At 37.5% G+C, this 16,191-nt stretch overlaps 6 protein-coding genes across 6 annotated transcripts; 4 read left to right on the forward strand and 2 right to left on the reverse strand.

Annotated features, from left to right (window-relative positions):
• Positions 1 to 86: 86 nt before the first annotated feature.
• Positions 87 to 2,801, forward strand: KNS1 (serine/threonine protein kinase; the record flags this gene model as incomplete). The annotated part of the gene is made up of 1 exon (XM_043195338.1): positions 87 to 2,801. The coding sequence occupies one exon, from the start codon at positions 87 to 89 to the stop codon at positions 2,799 to 2,801; it is 2,715 nt and encodes a 904-aa protein (XP_043050004.1).
• A 2,777-nt stretch (positions 2,802 to 5,578) lies between these two features.
• Positions 5,579 to 6,932, forward strand: SIM1 (SUN family protein; the record flags this gene model as incomplete). Its single annotated transcript, XM_043195339.1, has 2 exons — positions 5,579 to 5,584; positions 5,991 to 6,932. 2 exons carry the CDS (start codon positions 5,579 to 5,581, stop codon positions 6,930 to 6,932), a joined length of 948 nt encoding a protein of 315 aa, XP_043050005.1.
• Positions 6,933 to 7,463: 531 nt separating this feature from the next.
• On the reverse strand, positions 7,464 to 8,262 carry ATG12 (uncharacterized protein; the record flags this gene model as incomplete). The annotated part of the gene is made up of 2 exons (XM_043195340.1): positions 7,464 to 8,038; positions 8,259 to 8,262. The coding sequence occupies 2 exons, from the start codon at positions 8,260 to 8,262 to the stop codon at positions 7,464 to 7,466; spliced, it is 579 nt and encodes a 192-aa protein (XP_043050006.1).
• A 305-nt stretch (positions 8,263 to 8,567) lies between these two features.
• On the reverse strand, positions 8,568 to 10,074 carry DTR1 (uncharacterized protein; the record flags this gene model as incomplete). Its single annotated transcript, XM_043195341.1, has 2 exons — positions 8,568 to 9,797; positions 10,069 to 10,074. The coding sequence occupies 2 exons, from the start codon at positions 10,072 to 10,074 to the stop codon at positions 8,568 to 8,570; spliced, it is 1,236 nt and encodes a 411-aa protein (XP_043050007.1).
• Positions 10,075 to 11,948: 1,874 nt separating this feature from the next.
• DIT1 (Dit1p) lies at positions 11,949 to 13,355 on the forward strand (the record flags this gene model as incomplete). The annotated part of the gene is made up of 1 exon (XM_043195342.1): positions 11,949 to 13,355. One exon carries the CDS (start codon positions 11,949 to 11,951, stop codon positions 13,353 to 13,355), a length of 1,407 nt encoding a protein of 468 aa, XP_043050008.1.
• Positions 13,356 to 13,680: 325 nt separating this feature from the next.
• YBP1 (Ybp1p) lies at positions 13,681 to 16,176 on the forward strand (the record flags this gene model as incomplete). The annotated part of the gene is made up of 2 exons (XM_043195343.1): positions 13,681 to 13,684; positions 14,099 to 16,176. 2 exons carry the CDS (start codon positions 13,681 to 13,683, stop codon positions 16,174 to 16,176), a joined length of 2,082 nt encoding a protein of 693 aa, XP_043050009.1.
• Between the last annotated feature and the right edge of the window lie 15 nt (positions 16,177 to 16,191).

Genomic DNA, 16,191 nt, shown 5'->3' on the forward strand with positions numbered 1-16,191 from the left:
CCTCAAGTTAACCAAACAACTAAAGAAGATCTCATAACAACTTAAGAAGACGAAGCCGTAATAAGCAGAGACATTCGCCGTCTGTTATGTCGTCGATGATATCAAACAGAAAACGGCCCAGAAGGTTCTCTGATTCCTTTGAGTCGGGACCAAAAGGGAGCAACAGCGGGAAGGGAACCACTGCCAATTCCAATGGAACAAACGTTGTTGGAGGAGGACCCGGTGGAGCTGATACGACTTCTACCGCTGCCGCTGTAGCTGCTGCGACTGCCGCTGCCGCCGCCGCTGCTGCTGGGGTTGTTCCTGTAGGGCAACAACAACAATCACAGAGTTCTATGGTGGTCGATCCCTCAGATTCTCAATCGGTTGCTGATACGACGGGATCCAACACGGGACTTCTACGTGCCAGCAAAAGAACTTCCACTGTTGGTGCTAGTCGATCCGAGATAGGTGAATCGACCGAGGGTCCTACTTCTTCTGCTGGTCGGGTGTACCTTATAGATGAAGAAGATGACGATGAAATAGAAGAAACAAATCTTCTCTATGGGAAGACCAATTTGCAATCATCATTGACTCCTCGAAAATCGTATCTGGGTAACGGATCCAAACCCTTGATGAGGAGATCAGGAATAGTATCACGTAATAGAAACATTGGCTATGGATACGAGGATGAAATGGAGAACGACGTAGATTATGATAATGATGGAGAGGAAGAAGAAGAAGAGGAGGAAGAGGAAGAAGATGATATGATTTTTTATGACGAGTCAGTAAAACCACCAATGCCTCGGAAGCCTAATTCTGCGTTTCTGCTGGGGGGGGTACGGTTGGGTAAACGTAGGAGTCAAAGTTTCAGAATGTCGTCGAGCGCTAATGCCAGAGATAGAGATAGACCTAAAGCTTCCAAAAGAAATAATTCTGATCCTATGATTTATTTTGGAACTGATGCCATTGCTGCTTATAATTTGTTCAATGTTAATAATGACACTGTCCATGGTGGTGAAACAGTAGGACCACTTGATACTTCATCAATGTCTTCTGTATCGTCTTCAGGAATTAACGGCTTCAGTTTTAGCAACGGACGTCACCATCCAGTTAGCAACTCCATTCTGGCAGGTTCATCAGCAACTTCTTCATTACAGACATCTCCGGTAGCCATGATGCCCCGGAAACAACGGACCAATAGTTTGCCTCAGTTGCCTCAAGTTAAGTGCTTTTATCATAAGATACCTGACAATTATATTTTGCAACATCCCAAAGTTGGAGATGTTAAAACAGAAGTCATTGGTCCAGTTCATGATCATCAACCATGTGATGATGATGACGGGCATTACATCATCAAAGTCAATGAAATGTTTGCAAACAGGTTTGTGATTTTGAAGCTATTGGGTCAAGGTACATTTGGTAAAGTGATTGATTGTTACGATGAATTGAACAAACAACGTGTTGCTGTTAAAATCATTCGGAATATTCCAAAGTATAGGGATGCAGCAAAAATTGAACTTCGTATTCTTCTGACCATAAAGAAGTTTGACAATGAGAATTTGAATCATTGTATTCATCTCCGTGAATGTTTTGATTTCAGAGGTCATATTTGTATTGTTACTGATTTGATGAAGATTTCATTATTTGATTTCTTAGAGAAGAATAAGTATATTGCCTTCCCTGGGTCCCATATACAAGCAATTGCCAAACAATTGATTCGGTCAGTGACTTTCCTTCATGATTTAAACTTGATTCATACAGATTTAAAACCAGAGAATATCTTACTTTATGATGATTCTTATGTCAGGAAAAGATTATATTCCTCTACAATTATTAATTCATTTATACGTCAGGCTTCGTCTATGTCAAATAAGACTCTGATAGGGAATGGGAATGATTCCGGTGCTGGCACCAGAGCTCGCAAGGTACCAAAGACATCCAAAGTACTTAATAATCCGTCTATTCTGATTATAGATTTTGGCCTGGCAATATTTAATGATGAATATCATGCTGCAATTGTCCTGACACGCCATTACCGTGCACCTGAGATTGTTTTGGGAACAGGCTGGTCCTTTTCCTGTGATATGTGGAGTGTTGGATGTATTATGGTGGAGTTGATTATTGGAGAAGCTTTATTCCGCACACATGATAACTTGGAGCATTTGGCTATGATTGAACGGGTATGTGGATATCCTATAGATAGAACCATGGTTCGAACACTGAAGCAGAATGAAAATGAGTGTGGATTAATGTATTTTACAGACGAAGTAAGAGGTGTTGGTAGGATGAGTGATGATGAATATGATGAAGACGATGATGTCTTGAACGATAGTTCTGAAGATGACAACATTTTGGATTCTCAAAGAGATGACGATGATGACCTTGTTGATGACGAAACGGATGATATACTTGATGATGATGACGAAGAAGCAGATGATGATGATGATGATGGTGATGATGACGATGATGATGATGACATCATTATTGATCAAAAGAAAACTCGGGAAAATTCCCTTAAATTGATATTCCCATCATCACGGACCCCCAAAGAATTCGTTACTAATGTTAATCTTTTGAAACGTATTGATTTGTTCATTAGTGAACGCATAGGCTTGCACATTGACTTTGACTATTCACTCTCACATAACTACGACGTGAATAAAGACAAGATTGAGTTTGGGAACTTTGTTTTCTGGTGGTTCTTATTGGATTTGTTACGCAAACTACTTGTAATCAACCCAAATGAAAGAATCACCGCCCAAGAAGCTATGAATCATCCATGGTTTAATTTGGGTATTGTTGATGAGGGAACTACCTAAAAAATTGTTTATGCTTTTTGTTGCAATATTGTACTTGTTTTGTTAATTAATGCTACTTGGAATCAAGTCAAGACTTTGTGTTGTGGTTATGATGTTCTCTTATCCCTTTTTTTATTTCATTTCATTCAGTTCTTTTTGTAGGACGTTATTATTAATTGGTTTTGTTTGGTGATTGGTGGCAGGATATAGCATCACTGTTTTTAGTGAACATTGTATATGAGTCGATATTGAATAATTGTTGGGTTAAGTAGCACGAGCAGTTACCTATTTTGCACCCATAAAGTTAATTTGTAATACTCCTGTATCGCAGTTCCATGATAGTTGCTCAGCTTACTGGCACATGATGGCGTACTGTAAGATTTTCCCAAGACACTTACCGAAGTCAAAAGCCCATACCAAAAGTCAATGTTAGCGAACACGAACCTCGGAGGAATCTTGTACCGATACTGCAATATAATAGCGCAACTTTATATGAGGTACATATAGGTCATGTAGTATTTGATCCGATCTGCATTTGAAGAAAGGGGTACTTACTGTGACTATGTCAAGGGATCTAGAACTAACTACACAATGGTAAGGCAACAAAGCTAAGTGAAACGGTTATTTTTTAAGCCGTTTTTGCCTCCCTTTATTGTACTTCCGTAATAATATTTTCCGATGGCTACCAAGTGAAATAAGTGACTCTCGGGGAAACTTGTCCATTAAACTTACGTTCTATAGAACTAGTCTTGACCTTGAAATTCAACTGATCATCTTGAAACCCAGAGAATTCCTCTCTATTGCCTGCACTACGGTTTATTTCTTAAGTCGTACAGCTGATGATGTGCATACATCGTGATACTTGAAAAACCTTACATAAGACTTCCGTAGTGTATGGAGATGAGACTTTTATTTGATGTCTCCTATTACTTTACCCAATACGGTAGTTTTTTCAGTTAATTAAAGAAGTCGTGTGACGGACGAACACCGTTTCTTTATTGTGAAGAGAAGAAAAACTTTGTTCATGCTTTGTGATGTATAAACAAGGTCTAGAACGATTACGTAGTTGCTTATGTCACCTCATCACGTTATGCAGTGCTGCTCTCGCTCGGCACAACTTTTCAATTCTCGGGATTGTATCTTTCCATAAACACAATGTAAAATCTTTAATCCTGTAAGAGTTCACGTCAAATTTCGGGCTATATGGTTTACCTTTTGATTGGTTGCGGTGTTTTGATCATGTGAAAAGATACAACATCAAGAAAAATCAATGCACTTAATTTGTGTGCAACCTTTCTGTGGTGTACATCAAGTAACATAAGCCTCGGAGAAAGCCTCTCGGGATTAACCAAGGTAATAGTAGGCTAATTATTGTTAGAGTAAATCAATGTAAGGAGAGGGGTTTGAAACCATGTCTACCAAGTAACACAGTAATACATCAGAGACTGAGTTTCAGACTATGATGGGGTTCTTGAGAAAGTTTTTAGTCGTTGTCTATAATCGGATGTATTAAACCCCCTATTCAAATTGACCAACCATTCTTCATATGATTACTGTTGTAGGAAGGATTCGATGGGTGTAAGGTTCAGGAATGTACTCAAAAGGGTATTCTAATGACATTCGATCAATTCTCGTATCGTGCCGTAAATGCTCGAAGGACTCTACCCTGGTCAGTAGCAATGCCATGAATAAGAGTAGCAATTGAGGTTACAATGCTTATTATTACGTTTTAAACATTCCAAACCTGCCGGGGGGAGGTTGGCATATGCCATACAGCATGCTACATTGATTTGCAACATTTTCAAAAGTTGATCTTGTGATGATTGGATGGTAGCAAATAACTACCAATATCATTTACGTTAATCCCAATTATTTGATTGGTGCAGCACATCGGTAATACGTGCTAAATCAACTCAGCACAGGCCCTATCCAAGATGGACGGCTTTTAGGGGCATCATCATCAAGTGTCGCTTATATAACATCGACAACAACTATAGCCTAGAGTGGGTCGTTCCTAACACAGTATATGTCGTGGATAGGAAGTGTCGTTCATGGCACAAAACTTCTTGGGCAGTGAACGCAAGGACTTACTTACGAAACGCAACCCACAGCACATCACACACACAACAGATCTACCACTCTGGTTCTTTAAATGTGGAGAAGAAGAAGAAGAATCTCCTGTTGTAAATTCCATGTAAGGCAATGTGACCAGTCTAAGGAATCTCCTAAAGTGGGTACTCGATTTTTAGAATCCCAAGGTTGAAAATTTTTGGGTCGAATGGCATTGCCCACCTTCCCGATTCGACCAAAATATAAGAGTGGCTGCATTGTAGTATTGTTGCATTTTCTCGCCTATATTGACGTCGTGCGAGAACCCTTTATTGTAACTGGAAGAAGAAACGACGGAAGAATGGCATTCACCAAACGGTATGGAAAATCGACAGGGGTATGCAAAGAGCATTATGTAGAGTAACGTTACTGCAACGGTTAGGACCTGTAATTAATTCCTGCTGTAACAATAGTTACTACAATTACAATTGCAATTACATTCAGTAGTTTTATTATTTACCCTTTGATGCACTTTGTGTATGTAATGACAGAATTCCGACATCTACTAATTATGTGCAGCAGACCAAACAATTCTAAAACCCAATCGAGTATACACAGGTCTTCTTTGTGCGGCCTGCAGTTGCCAACAACAGTAGGCCAGACTATGCCTGATTCGGGGATTAGTGTCGAGGTCAAATCCGGCATGTCCCATTAGCTTATTCCCCCTTTGGACAAATGGCATACACACGATGTGCGTGTTTGGTATGGTGCATCGGGACCTACTGGAAACAGTAGTATTGAAAGAAAAATAACAACAATAGTGCCATAATAAAAATATTAATGTCAAAAATTCAAGCCGTTATGAAAAAAGAAAGGAATGCCTGATCGGAAATCATATATATGTAGCATTGGTTTTTTCTTCCAAGTCATTCGTTAGTAAATTTTTGTTAATAGTTAGATTAAAATAATATCCCATCGCCAACCGATTTTTCATTCATTTGATCGTTTTAATAGGTAACTTTTAGAAGATTTTATCACTACCAGCCAACTATCGTCTTTCCTTTTAATTGATACGTTTGCCTATCTTCTATTCCTTCCTTTAATAGCTATTAAGATTAAGATTATTATTTTCCTGCTCAAATATTTCTATTTATTATGAAGTACTCGTCTATCCTTTTATCCTGTTTGGCAGCTGTTGCTGTCGCAGCTCCTTTACCTCAAGATAACCATCACCACCATGATCACATGAAATTCCACAAGAGAGTTTCTTCTTCCAACAGTATTCTTGGTGATTTATCTGCCTTTTCTAATCCTACAGAAAAGTTTGAAGATGGTGTTCACGATTGTGCTTCCGTTCCAACTGGTCAAGGTGTCATTGGTGTCACTTGGATCGATGGTTTGAACGGTGGATGGTCTTCCATTATGGACTTGAATGGTAACACCTCTCCTGATTGTAAGGATGGTTTCTACTGTTCTTATGCTTGTCAAGCTGGTATGTCAAAGACCCAATGGCCAAGTCAGCAACCTTCAAGTGGTGCTTCTGTCGGTGGTTTGTACTGTAAGGGTGGTAAGTTATACAGAGCTAACACCAACTCCGATTACTTGTGTGAATGGGGTGAAAACACTGCCGACTTTGTCAACAACTTGTCTCAAGATCTTTCCATCTGTAGAACTGATTACCCTGGTTCCGAAAACATGAATATTCCAACTTTAGTTGGTGCTGGTGAATCTCAACCTGCTACTGTCGTTGATTCCGATACCTACTTTACTTGGAGAGGTGGTAAGACTTCTGCTCAATACTATTGTAACAATGCCGGTGTCTCAGTTGAAGATGGTTGTATCTGGGGTACTGCGGGTTCTGGTGTTGGTAACTGGGCTCCATTGGTTTTGGGTGCTGGTAAGGTTGGTGATCTCACTTATTTGAGTTTGATTCCTAACCCAAACAACAAGGAAGCTCCAAATTTCTCCATTAAAATTGTTGGTGATGAAGGTGCTGCTGTTGTTGGTGACTGTAAATACGAAAATGGTGTTTACACTGGTTCTGGTACCGATGGTTGTACCGTTACTGTTGTTTCTGGTAAGGCTCAATTTGTTTTCTACTAAAATTAAAGGTTTTAGATAGAATTTGAGAGTACCGTTACTCCTTCTCTGTACACTAGGTTGATTCAACCGGATGAAGGAGCTACAATGAACTTAATTCGCCACTTACACTCATTCAACACTGTTACCTTATCATCTCCCTTTATTTTACAACTGGTTTCCCTAACAATTACTTTTTTGTTATCCTTTTTTATTTTGTTTTAATTTGCTATCTTCGTTCCTTTTCGCTGTCTGGAAGTTTGTGCCAACTTAACTGTCACTAACTGTTATTCGAAATGTTTTAGTTCAAGGTGCCTTTATTGTCAGTGTTTGAAACGTAAATGTTTCTGTCTCTCGTCTCGCAAAGAGTACCTTGTGTCTTCTGGGTTTCCTACTATGTTGTTAAATTTGCTGTCGTGTGAATCTGGTGTCTATTATCCTTGTCGTCTCCGATACCCCTTGTATTATTTTATATATCATGTTATTTGTATGTATCCGTTTGAAGAAGCCTGAAGGTAACTAACTAACTAACTATCGATCCTGTATTGATTGTATTTATCCAAATGCAACTGTATTGCAATAGTATACTACTAATTCATCATTAGTCCTGAACATCTCCCATAAATCGCCTAATCTTTCATCAGGATTGGGAGAAAACAGACTATGAAGATACAACCATAACTGGTCCACTACTTTGAGCCGTCGACGAAGAAACACTGCTAGAGAAGCCATGGTTTGAGTAGCAGATATCTTGAATACTCTAGGACTAATCAGCGGTGTAGACCCAACTGGTTGGAATCTAATCTGAATCTTTAACTCTTGATTTTTCAGTCGAGCCATCCCACTCAATTCTTCTCCAACGCTCTTTAATTGAGCTTGGGCTCGGAATGGTTCTTTGGATATTGGTTCTTTTTCTTGGTCTTTATCTTGTTCTTGATCGTCAGTAGTCATAGCCGGTGTTATCAAGGATGTGGATAAGTCATCTGGTGACGTGCGTCCTACTCTTTTATCTTCAAACCCTGGTTGTTGCTTTTCTTCTACGTTTCTGTCGTCATCACCATCATCATCGTCATCTGAGTGGATCATAGTATTTATCTGCGATCTACTCATCCTCTTCTTAACTTTTCTGGCTTTAGTAAGTATCTTAGCATGTTAAGGTCTTACTCTGAGTCTTAAAACGAAATCCGATAAGTCACGTGATCTGGAATGATTAAATTTGTACCCCACCTTCACTGTGTAAAATCCATTCTTTTTCCTAGCGTACATCTTTAACTCGTTGGCTATGAACTACCAAAAAAATGCTTCAAGCCGCAGAAATCTCCAATACTAGTAGTGAAACACCAGATTTACTCATGTTGGATTAAGCCAAGTGCTCTGGCACCAGAATGTTTTCACAATCAGTTTTATATGCCACTACACTATTAGTTTTGGGTACCTTTAGTTAGGAGGGTTCACCAAATTTTGTCCAATGCACTTTCTACTAACGAATTAGCTTTGTCCCCGGTGCATGAATTTGCAGCCTCCACTTCCTAAAGATCATTATGTTACAATAATATTAAATAATTTCAAGAGTAATTTCTATAAGCAGTTACCTGTAGCACTCGGAAATGCTTAATATACCTTTAATATGATGTAGTGATACTCTTTTCATTTGTTCCTTTAAACGAAAATACGAGTTTTACGACCTCTAATTAACAATACAACCGTTAGGACTGCTGAAATCAAGCTAACAAGTGCTAGACCAGTGAAACACCAACCGTAGCCCATTTTTCGTACAAGAATATGGATAATCGCAGAGCAAATAGCTGCCCCAAGGTTTCTACCAAAGTTCCCTATAGAAACATAAGTTGCTGGCTGTTCAGTAGAGCATTCAGAAAGGTAGGTTGTGTTACTGTTGAGAATCCAAGTCATACCAAACCCACAAAGAAATATAAAGCAGAATATAGATACAACATGGACTCTCTTCTGTGCGCACCAACCGTAACCTAAGAGACCACTGATTAAAATAAAGGTTCCAATTAATTGAAACGAAAGCCGCTTCTCGGGGCAATAATAATCAGGATGTCTTTGAAGTTGTTTTTTTCGAGCAAAATCGGATAAATGGCCCCCAAGTATCGAACCACAAATTAAAGATACCCCAGGACAGATATACGATAATGAAACTTGTAATTGAGTAAAGCCATAAAGTTCCTGAAGTACTTGAGAAAATATAACCAGAACTCCATAGTATGCAGCAAAAACGAAACTTCCACTAACTGTGGTCATCCATACTCTTTCTTGTCTAATAAGTTTAACAAAGTTTGCTAAACTCGGTTTAGGTGGATGTGGAAACACAGCGTCAACGGGTATAATCTTCTTTTGTTTAAATACTGGATTAACAAAATAAGTTTTCAGTTTCTTCAAATACTCGCCTTTTCCTACTAGTATTCTTAATGTTTCAGGAAGAAGAAAGGTTATCATGAGAAACACTGTAAATCCAAATATGGCTAACATCCCAAAGGTCCATCTCCAGGAACCCAGGGCTCCAACAATACTTAATATCGGACCCAAAATTGGTCCAAATTGGGGTCCTAACATATAATAAGAAATAGCTCTAGCTCTAATACTGGGTTGGCAGATATCTGCAACTACCCCCATTCCCACTGTCATAGTGGAAGCACCTACTGCTTGAATTATTCGAAAGATGTAGAGCACTGCCAAATGTTTGGGCGCTGCAGCCAACACTATATTGGCAACTACAAACACAACTTCAGCAGATAGTAATAAAGGACGTCTTCCCCCAAAGTCAGATATTGAAGCCCAAAAGATTGGAGCAATAGCAAACACTACCATAAAAACCGAAACTGTACCATTTATCACTGAAATGGTTGTTTTAAACTCTTGAGTTAGCTTGGGAATAAGTGGAATATAGATATTACCTGCTAAAGGCCCAAGAAAACTGTTCAATGTTACTAGCAATATAATGATGTTTCTTCGACCAGAAGGGATTTCAGAGTAGGTACTGTTTGGCAGAGAAAGAGTGGGTTTTGTAGTTTGCTCTTTCTTTATTTCCAGAAGCTTGGAATCTGGATTCATATTTATGAAAACTTTGATAATTATAAAACAAATGAGTTCATTAAGCAAAGAAAACTATTTCTTCTTATTTGTACATTATTAGAACTTCCATTATCATAATATTTTCAATATTTATTTGAAGCATAGTAAAAAAGAATTTTAGCATAAAATAATGATCAGAACTTTTAATTATCAACTGTTTGTCAGATTCGTCTTCTTTATTAATTTAAATTGGATTCGAAGCGCTAACGGTGATACTGGACCCGATGGTGTAAGTTTCGTCTCCCAAGTTGGATCAACCTCTAAGGTAAAATTTGTTACCAATTGAAGAACAAAAGTTTTCGCAACATTAAGGGCAAACTTCTCTCCAATACATGCCCTTTTTCGACCGTGAAAAGCAGGAAGTGTACATTTAACCTTTGCAGAACTGTAGTTTTTCTGTATTTGTTCCGTAGTTGTGCCCCATCTTTCAGGTTTGAACTCATTGGAATCCGGTCCCCAAACACTGCTACTTCTTTGGGTAGCAAAATTATTATAACCCACGTAAACTCCTTTAGGGATATTGATGTCACAACCGAGAACTGTCGCCTTAGTTGTACATCTATTAATGATCTGTCCCAAGGGAGGATACAACCTAATTGTCTCGTATATAAAACTTGTAACGTAAGAAGAATTCAAACCTAAGTGGGCTTCATCTCGTATCTTCTGTTGGAGTATCGGCTTACTTGCTAGCACAAAAAGAAGCGATGTTAGTAGAAGCTGAGGGTTCTCATGGCCCGCAATTAATAGGATCATCGCATTATCTTCAAACTGTTTAGGTGTTAGAGTTCCATTTTCTAAAGCCTCGCAGAGTATGGGTGCTGCTCTTTCCTCATTTTGAAGAGATTCATCTTCATTTAGAAGTGCCGTATATGATTTCTTGAAATCTATGATGACCTTTCTAGCTTTTATTCTGCTGGGAAATGGGAACCAATCCAAAGTAGGAAAAGACATAAAGAGTGGCTTAAAAATTTGACTCTTAACATAATGAAGTTGTTCGTGAAACGATTTAGCATCATCTGATTGTAATGTTTTGAAATCAACTCCTACAATGCAATCACCAATGTTTGCAATACAAAACCTTTGAAGTATATCGTTGACAGATATTGTTGCAACTTCCTGTTTCATTTGTGACTTTATGATTTCAAAGAACTTGGAGCAATTCTTCTGGAGTGGCTCCATGTTAGGAAACATAATTGGGTTGGTTAACACCTGTCTATAGGTTTTCCAATTTCCTTCATCAGCGCTTATAACATTGTCTCCAGTATATTCTGCTAGTAAAGAGTGTGGGTTCTTTTTGTGGTTTCCACTCTTTGCAAAAGTGTTGTCTTGCCGAAAGATTTGCTGCAAATATTCTGGCTTTGTAACTAATATGTTCCATCTTGAACCGAAGAAGATTTTGACTGCTCCGTATTTCTCTAGTTTATCTTTCAAGTAGTATTCGTATATTTGTTTCTGGTCCAAGTTAGTGAACTGGCTCAAGAAGGAAACGTAAAAAGGGATTGTAGGAATGTTCTTTGGGAAGTTCCCTGGAGGAAAGATAACATTTCCAACAAATATTACAAACAAAATTGTTAACAATAAACATATGTTTGAGATTTCAGAAGACATTTTTGCTATAAAAAAAAGCCGAGTACTCGTTGATAATTTTGCTAATGTAAAGTGTTTAATAAAACCACTGGAATTTTTATATATATCAATATCTATTTTACTGATATAAACGTTGTTATTTTTTTAACTCTTAAGCAGGAGAAAGTTGACCTTCTGTGATTTTTCGTAAATTAGCATCATTGACCTTGAAATCATACGAGCTTCTAAAATTATGTTTAAAAGAAGCCGTAAAATACAGTTAAGCATAATAAATATAAACAATTTAAATACCCTTATGACTCTTTTGGTATGCCAGGATAATTACCTATGTTCTGACAGAACATTGCTTTAACAAAAATGACTTTGAATAAAACCATGGAAGATGCTACGCTCTATAAAAAGGTTAAGTGCTTGTATAGCAGAGATAACATTGACATTCTTTCAATCAGAAACCAAGTTGTCCTTGAATTTTCTGCTGATGTATTGATTAGTCAGCTTGTCTCTACGGTAGGTCAGAATATTCAATTTGGCATTACAAAGAGATGCATTGGAGACAGTTTGTCATTTGAATTGAGTCTTGAAGATAGTAAAAGAGTTGGTTGCTTGACTAAAATATTTGAACCTACTGAATTTGATTTATGGTTTATTCTGGTTATTCTCAGCAATGGGCAGATATATTTTGAAGAAGATGAGCTATTTGAACAGTATGAGGGTGCAACTGATAAGATTACTGACCTTTTTGCAAAGACAATTAAGAATAAGGCTAGTGATGATAGATGGGATAATGTTGGTATTCATGTTTTCAAGCGGAACGTTGAATTTTTCACTAGAAAAGGTTTACCTGTTGAAGCTGTTCTTCCTGCCTTCCCCTGTAAATCTTCCAACAGTACTAAGGTTGCCTCTGGACTTCCTGACAAGGGTGAGGAACTTGCATTGAGAAGAATTATGAAGTTTGTTAGCGATGTCGCACTTATATATCCGCCTGGTTTGAAGTTTTATATTGTAAGTGACGGACATGTCTTTAGTGATTGTATTAACGTTGATGACGACATTGTTGACGAATATACCACGCATTTGATTGAACTATATGAGAAAATCAAAGACAAGGATTTTGAAGGTATATACTTCAAAGGGTTAAATGATTGTTTCCGTTCAGAAAACAAAGCTGCTGTTGAAGGGTTTTTGCAAACAATTTCAATTGATCATCATTTACAAACAAAATTGGACCCGTTAACTGAAGACAACCGGAAGGTATTGATTTATGCTTGTGATAACGATAATGAAAAGCTTAAACAAGATATCAAAGACAAGAACCACCCACGTCTGTTTTTGCATAGAGGGTTCATGAAGTTTATGTGTGAAGACTTGAACGATATTCCGATGGTGAAAACGTGGTCGAATAAGAAGTTCAAGAAGGTTGTATCCCATGTAGCTTTTGAAATGATTAAAAGAAATGATGCTTATTCTAATTTGGTGGAATTGGTTTTCCCATTTCACGTTCGCTTATCTATCCATGCCCACCATAACGATGGTCCCAAGTTTGGTATTAAATTGTTGGATAAAGAAGAATGCACAACAATAGGTCATATTCAACTGAAGGAAGATGGCATGCTTCATATTCCAACGCCATGGCACAATGCTATTTTCAAGCTTAGTGATTGTGAGAAGTACATTGTCTCCTTTCTGAGAATGGCCTCCGAGTTAATTAATGATTACCAAGGAGGTTGGTCTGAGATTGAACGATGCTACGTTTTTACTAAGTAATTAAAATGTTTCTAATCATTTTGCCAAATACTAATAATATTTTCAATAAAATAGCTGGAAAAACCAGGATTATACATATAGCTTGTTATTTAATAATATGATACAATGAAAACAAGTTTCAAGACTTCAATTATGTTAAACAACCATTAATGTCGTATCGTTGTAGTGTAAATATATTGGCTGTAATTTTTCGCAGCCAAAAAAAGAATAGACACTGATTCGCAGCGTACGCCAATCGTGAGCACCACAAAATGAAGCGAAGCAAGTATAACAGGAACAAACGGTCCTTATAAATAAGAAGCCAAAAATATATATCAAATCAGAAATGGGTTTATCTGAGTCGTCCTTTATGTAGAGGCTAATTTATATTGGGAACATTAAGAAAATGTCGGAACATCAGGGAAATGTCGTCCATTCAAAATTGTAATAGTCTTTTCATTTATCTAAAACTGGTTTAAAACTTAATATAACCTATAATACTTTTAGAAAATGCCATGTTAACCATTCGCAATACTATGACTGTCATTGCTACTTGAAGCTTTAAGTCAGATAGACCATTGATAGTGAATGAACACTTTCTTTGGGTTACCCGGTACTCAAATGGTACGAGCACGACTGTTCAAAACTCTCTATCCCCAAAACATTATTAAAGTATAGTCGTACCTCTCTATGATGTGAACAAGACCCAGTACCTTGAGTAGCGGTTTTGCCAGGGAATCAAAGTGTTACAATGTCGGATACAGAAAGTGCTATTAGTGACTCCACAATTGAGAATCTTCCATTTGAAACCATCATTGAGAACATCCATCTGGCAACCGAGGATGTACTTAAAGGCGAGGACTATTTATCCTACAGTACTCTTTGGGATATTTATTTAAGTGACGTAGATAGATATTCATACGATGAACGAGAGGAGTTGTTGGGACTTTTACACCAAGTCTTGAAGGACAATCCTGTGCTAGCATTTGAAATTGGTTGGGACATACCGGCTTTACTTATGCCATACTTTGAAACTAATTTCCAGTTCGATTCCGGGATAAGAAATAGTCCGGGTTTGTATAAGTTGTTAAAAATATTTGAAGTGCTTGCCTTAGAGGGAAATCCTAAGGAATTGATTCTTAAATCTTGTGAACTTTTAAGTAGCTTATCCGTTGATGATATTGTCGAAAACGTACAGTTTAAAGAGAGATTCTTCAATTTGAAGCTATACTCACTCTGTGAGTTATTGGATAGTTGTTTGAAGAAAGTGGATACTTATTACCCCTCAAGATTTCTTCTGATGGCTGTTACGTCTTTCATCAATATGATCTATTCCAATGTGGATGCCAACTTCACTGAGTTACCATTTATTTTCAGAAGAATCTATTCCTTTGTTAGGAATTATGAAGGTCCCCAGTATCCATCATCCTCAACAGAATATACTGCGGAAGAACTAGCAAAGATAAAACAAGATGAAGAATTTTTACAGAGAAAGTTGTTGACTTCCTTTTTAACTAATGCTGTTGATTTGTCTTTCCGTGATAGAATGGAAGGATATACCCTTGATTTTTTCTCTTTCTTGCAAGAGCTGAAACAAGAACAATTAAAGAAGATATTGATTTACCGGTTGGAGTCTCCACCTTTCGAAAGGTTATCTGAGTTGGCAATTTCCATGGATATTTGGTTGAAGAAAACTTTTGATACATACATTGAGGATTCCCATAAATTATTCAAACAATTTGATTACACACTGACGGCTGGTGATGATGATGACGACTTGATGGGAGAAATCTTTGAAAAAGTGGTCATTGATTATCAAAAGAACTTGGCTACTTCAATTACTACTTCGGATGCTCAAAAGATTACAAACTCAACTATAGGAATACTTGAATTGTATTCTTACAAAGTTGTTTCCGATCGTGACTATAATAATGTTTCTGTTTCGTTATATGATGCTATTGTGTTCACTATTCGATTACAAATTCCAACCATGATTCACAAAACCTTCCTTAATAGAGGTACTCAAGATATGTGTGCCTTTTGGTCTTGGTTGGCAATTAATCAATATAGTGATTCTTGCAGAAAACTTGCAATTGAATTGAGCAAGATTCCTAAACAATTGCTCACAATTTATTATCAATCGTTGTTGTTTATCTATTTGACTGAATATTCCATTGAACCAAAGTTTGGCTTTGCTACCTTGACTTTATTGCTGAAGGTATTATCTGAATCACCAGAGGAAATAGCCTATGATTTTATTAAGGATTCATTGGTGAATTGCCCACATCAGAGTTTAAAGACAGCACTTGTTGGAATATTGAAGCATTTATTGACAAGGAATAAAACCGAAGCTTTAATGGATAGTATAACCTCACAGCTAGAGAAAACGGAGATCTCCGGGAAGAAGGACAATGAAAAAGTTGAACCCAAAGCACAAGATTCTCAACCCAAATCTGAAGATGATGAATCCAAATCAGAAAACAATGAACCAAAACCTCCTGCCCTTCCTGCAAGAAATGTCACTGCCAATGCCAAGTTTATGCTGTTGAATGACTCTCGTACAAATGATATAATAAGTCTTGTACAGAGCAGTGTGGACGAAACGTTCGCTAATAATGATTTAGATCTGCTGAAATTACCCACCCTTTCTGCTTACTTGAACCTCATTATAGTTATCAAGAGTCATCCAAATTTCACCTCACATCAAGAACAACTTGCTAAGATTTTGACATCAATCGAGATGCAGATTTCTAGTATTAAAAAGAAGGATTCCTTGGACCCTTCCTTGACCAACTTTCTAGATGTCTTATTGCTTACTATTGAAAGGATCCGTGAAGTTTAGTATAATACAATGATA

The sequence above is a fragment of the Scheffersomyces spartinae genome, assembly GCF_019049425.1.
Source record: "Scheffersomyces spartinae strain ARV_011 chromosome Unknown scaffold_7, whole genome shotgun sequence".
Taxonomy (NCBI): Eukaryota; Fungi; Ascomycota; class Pichiomycetes; order Serinales; family Debaryomycetaceae; genus Lizanozyma; species Lizanozyma spartinae.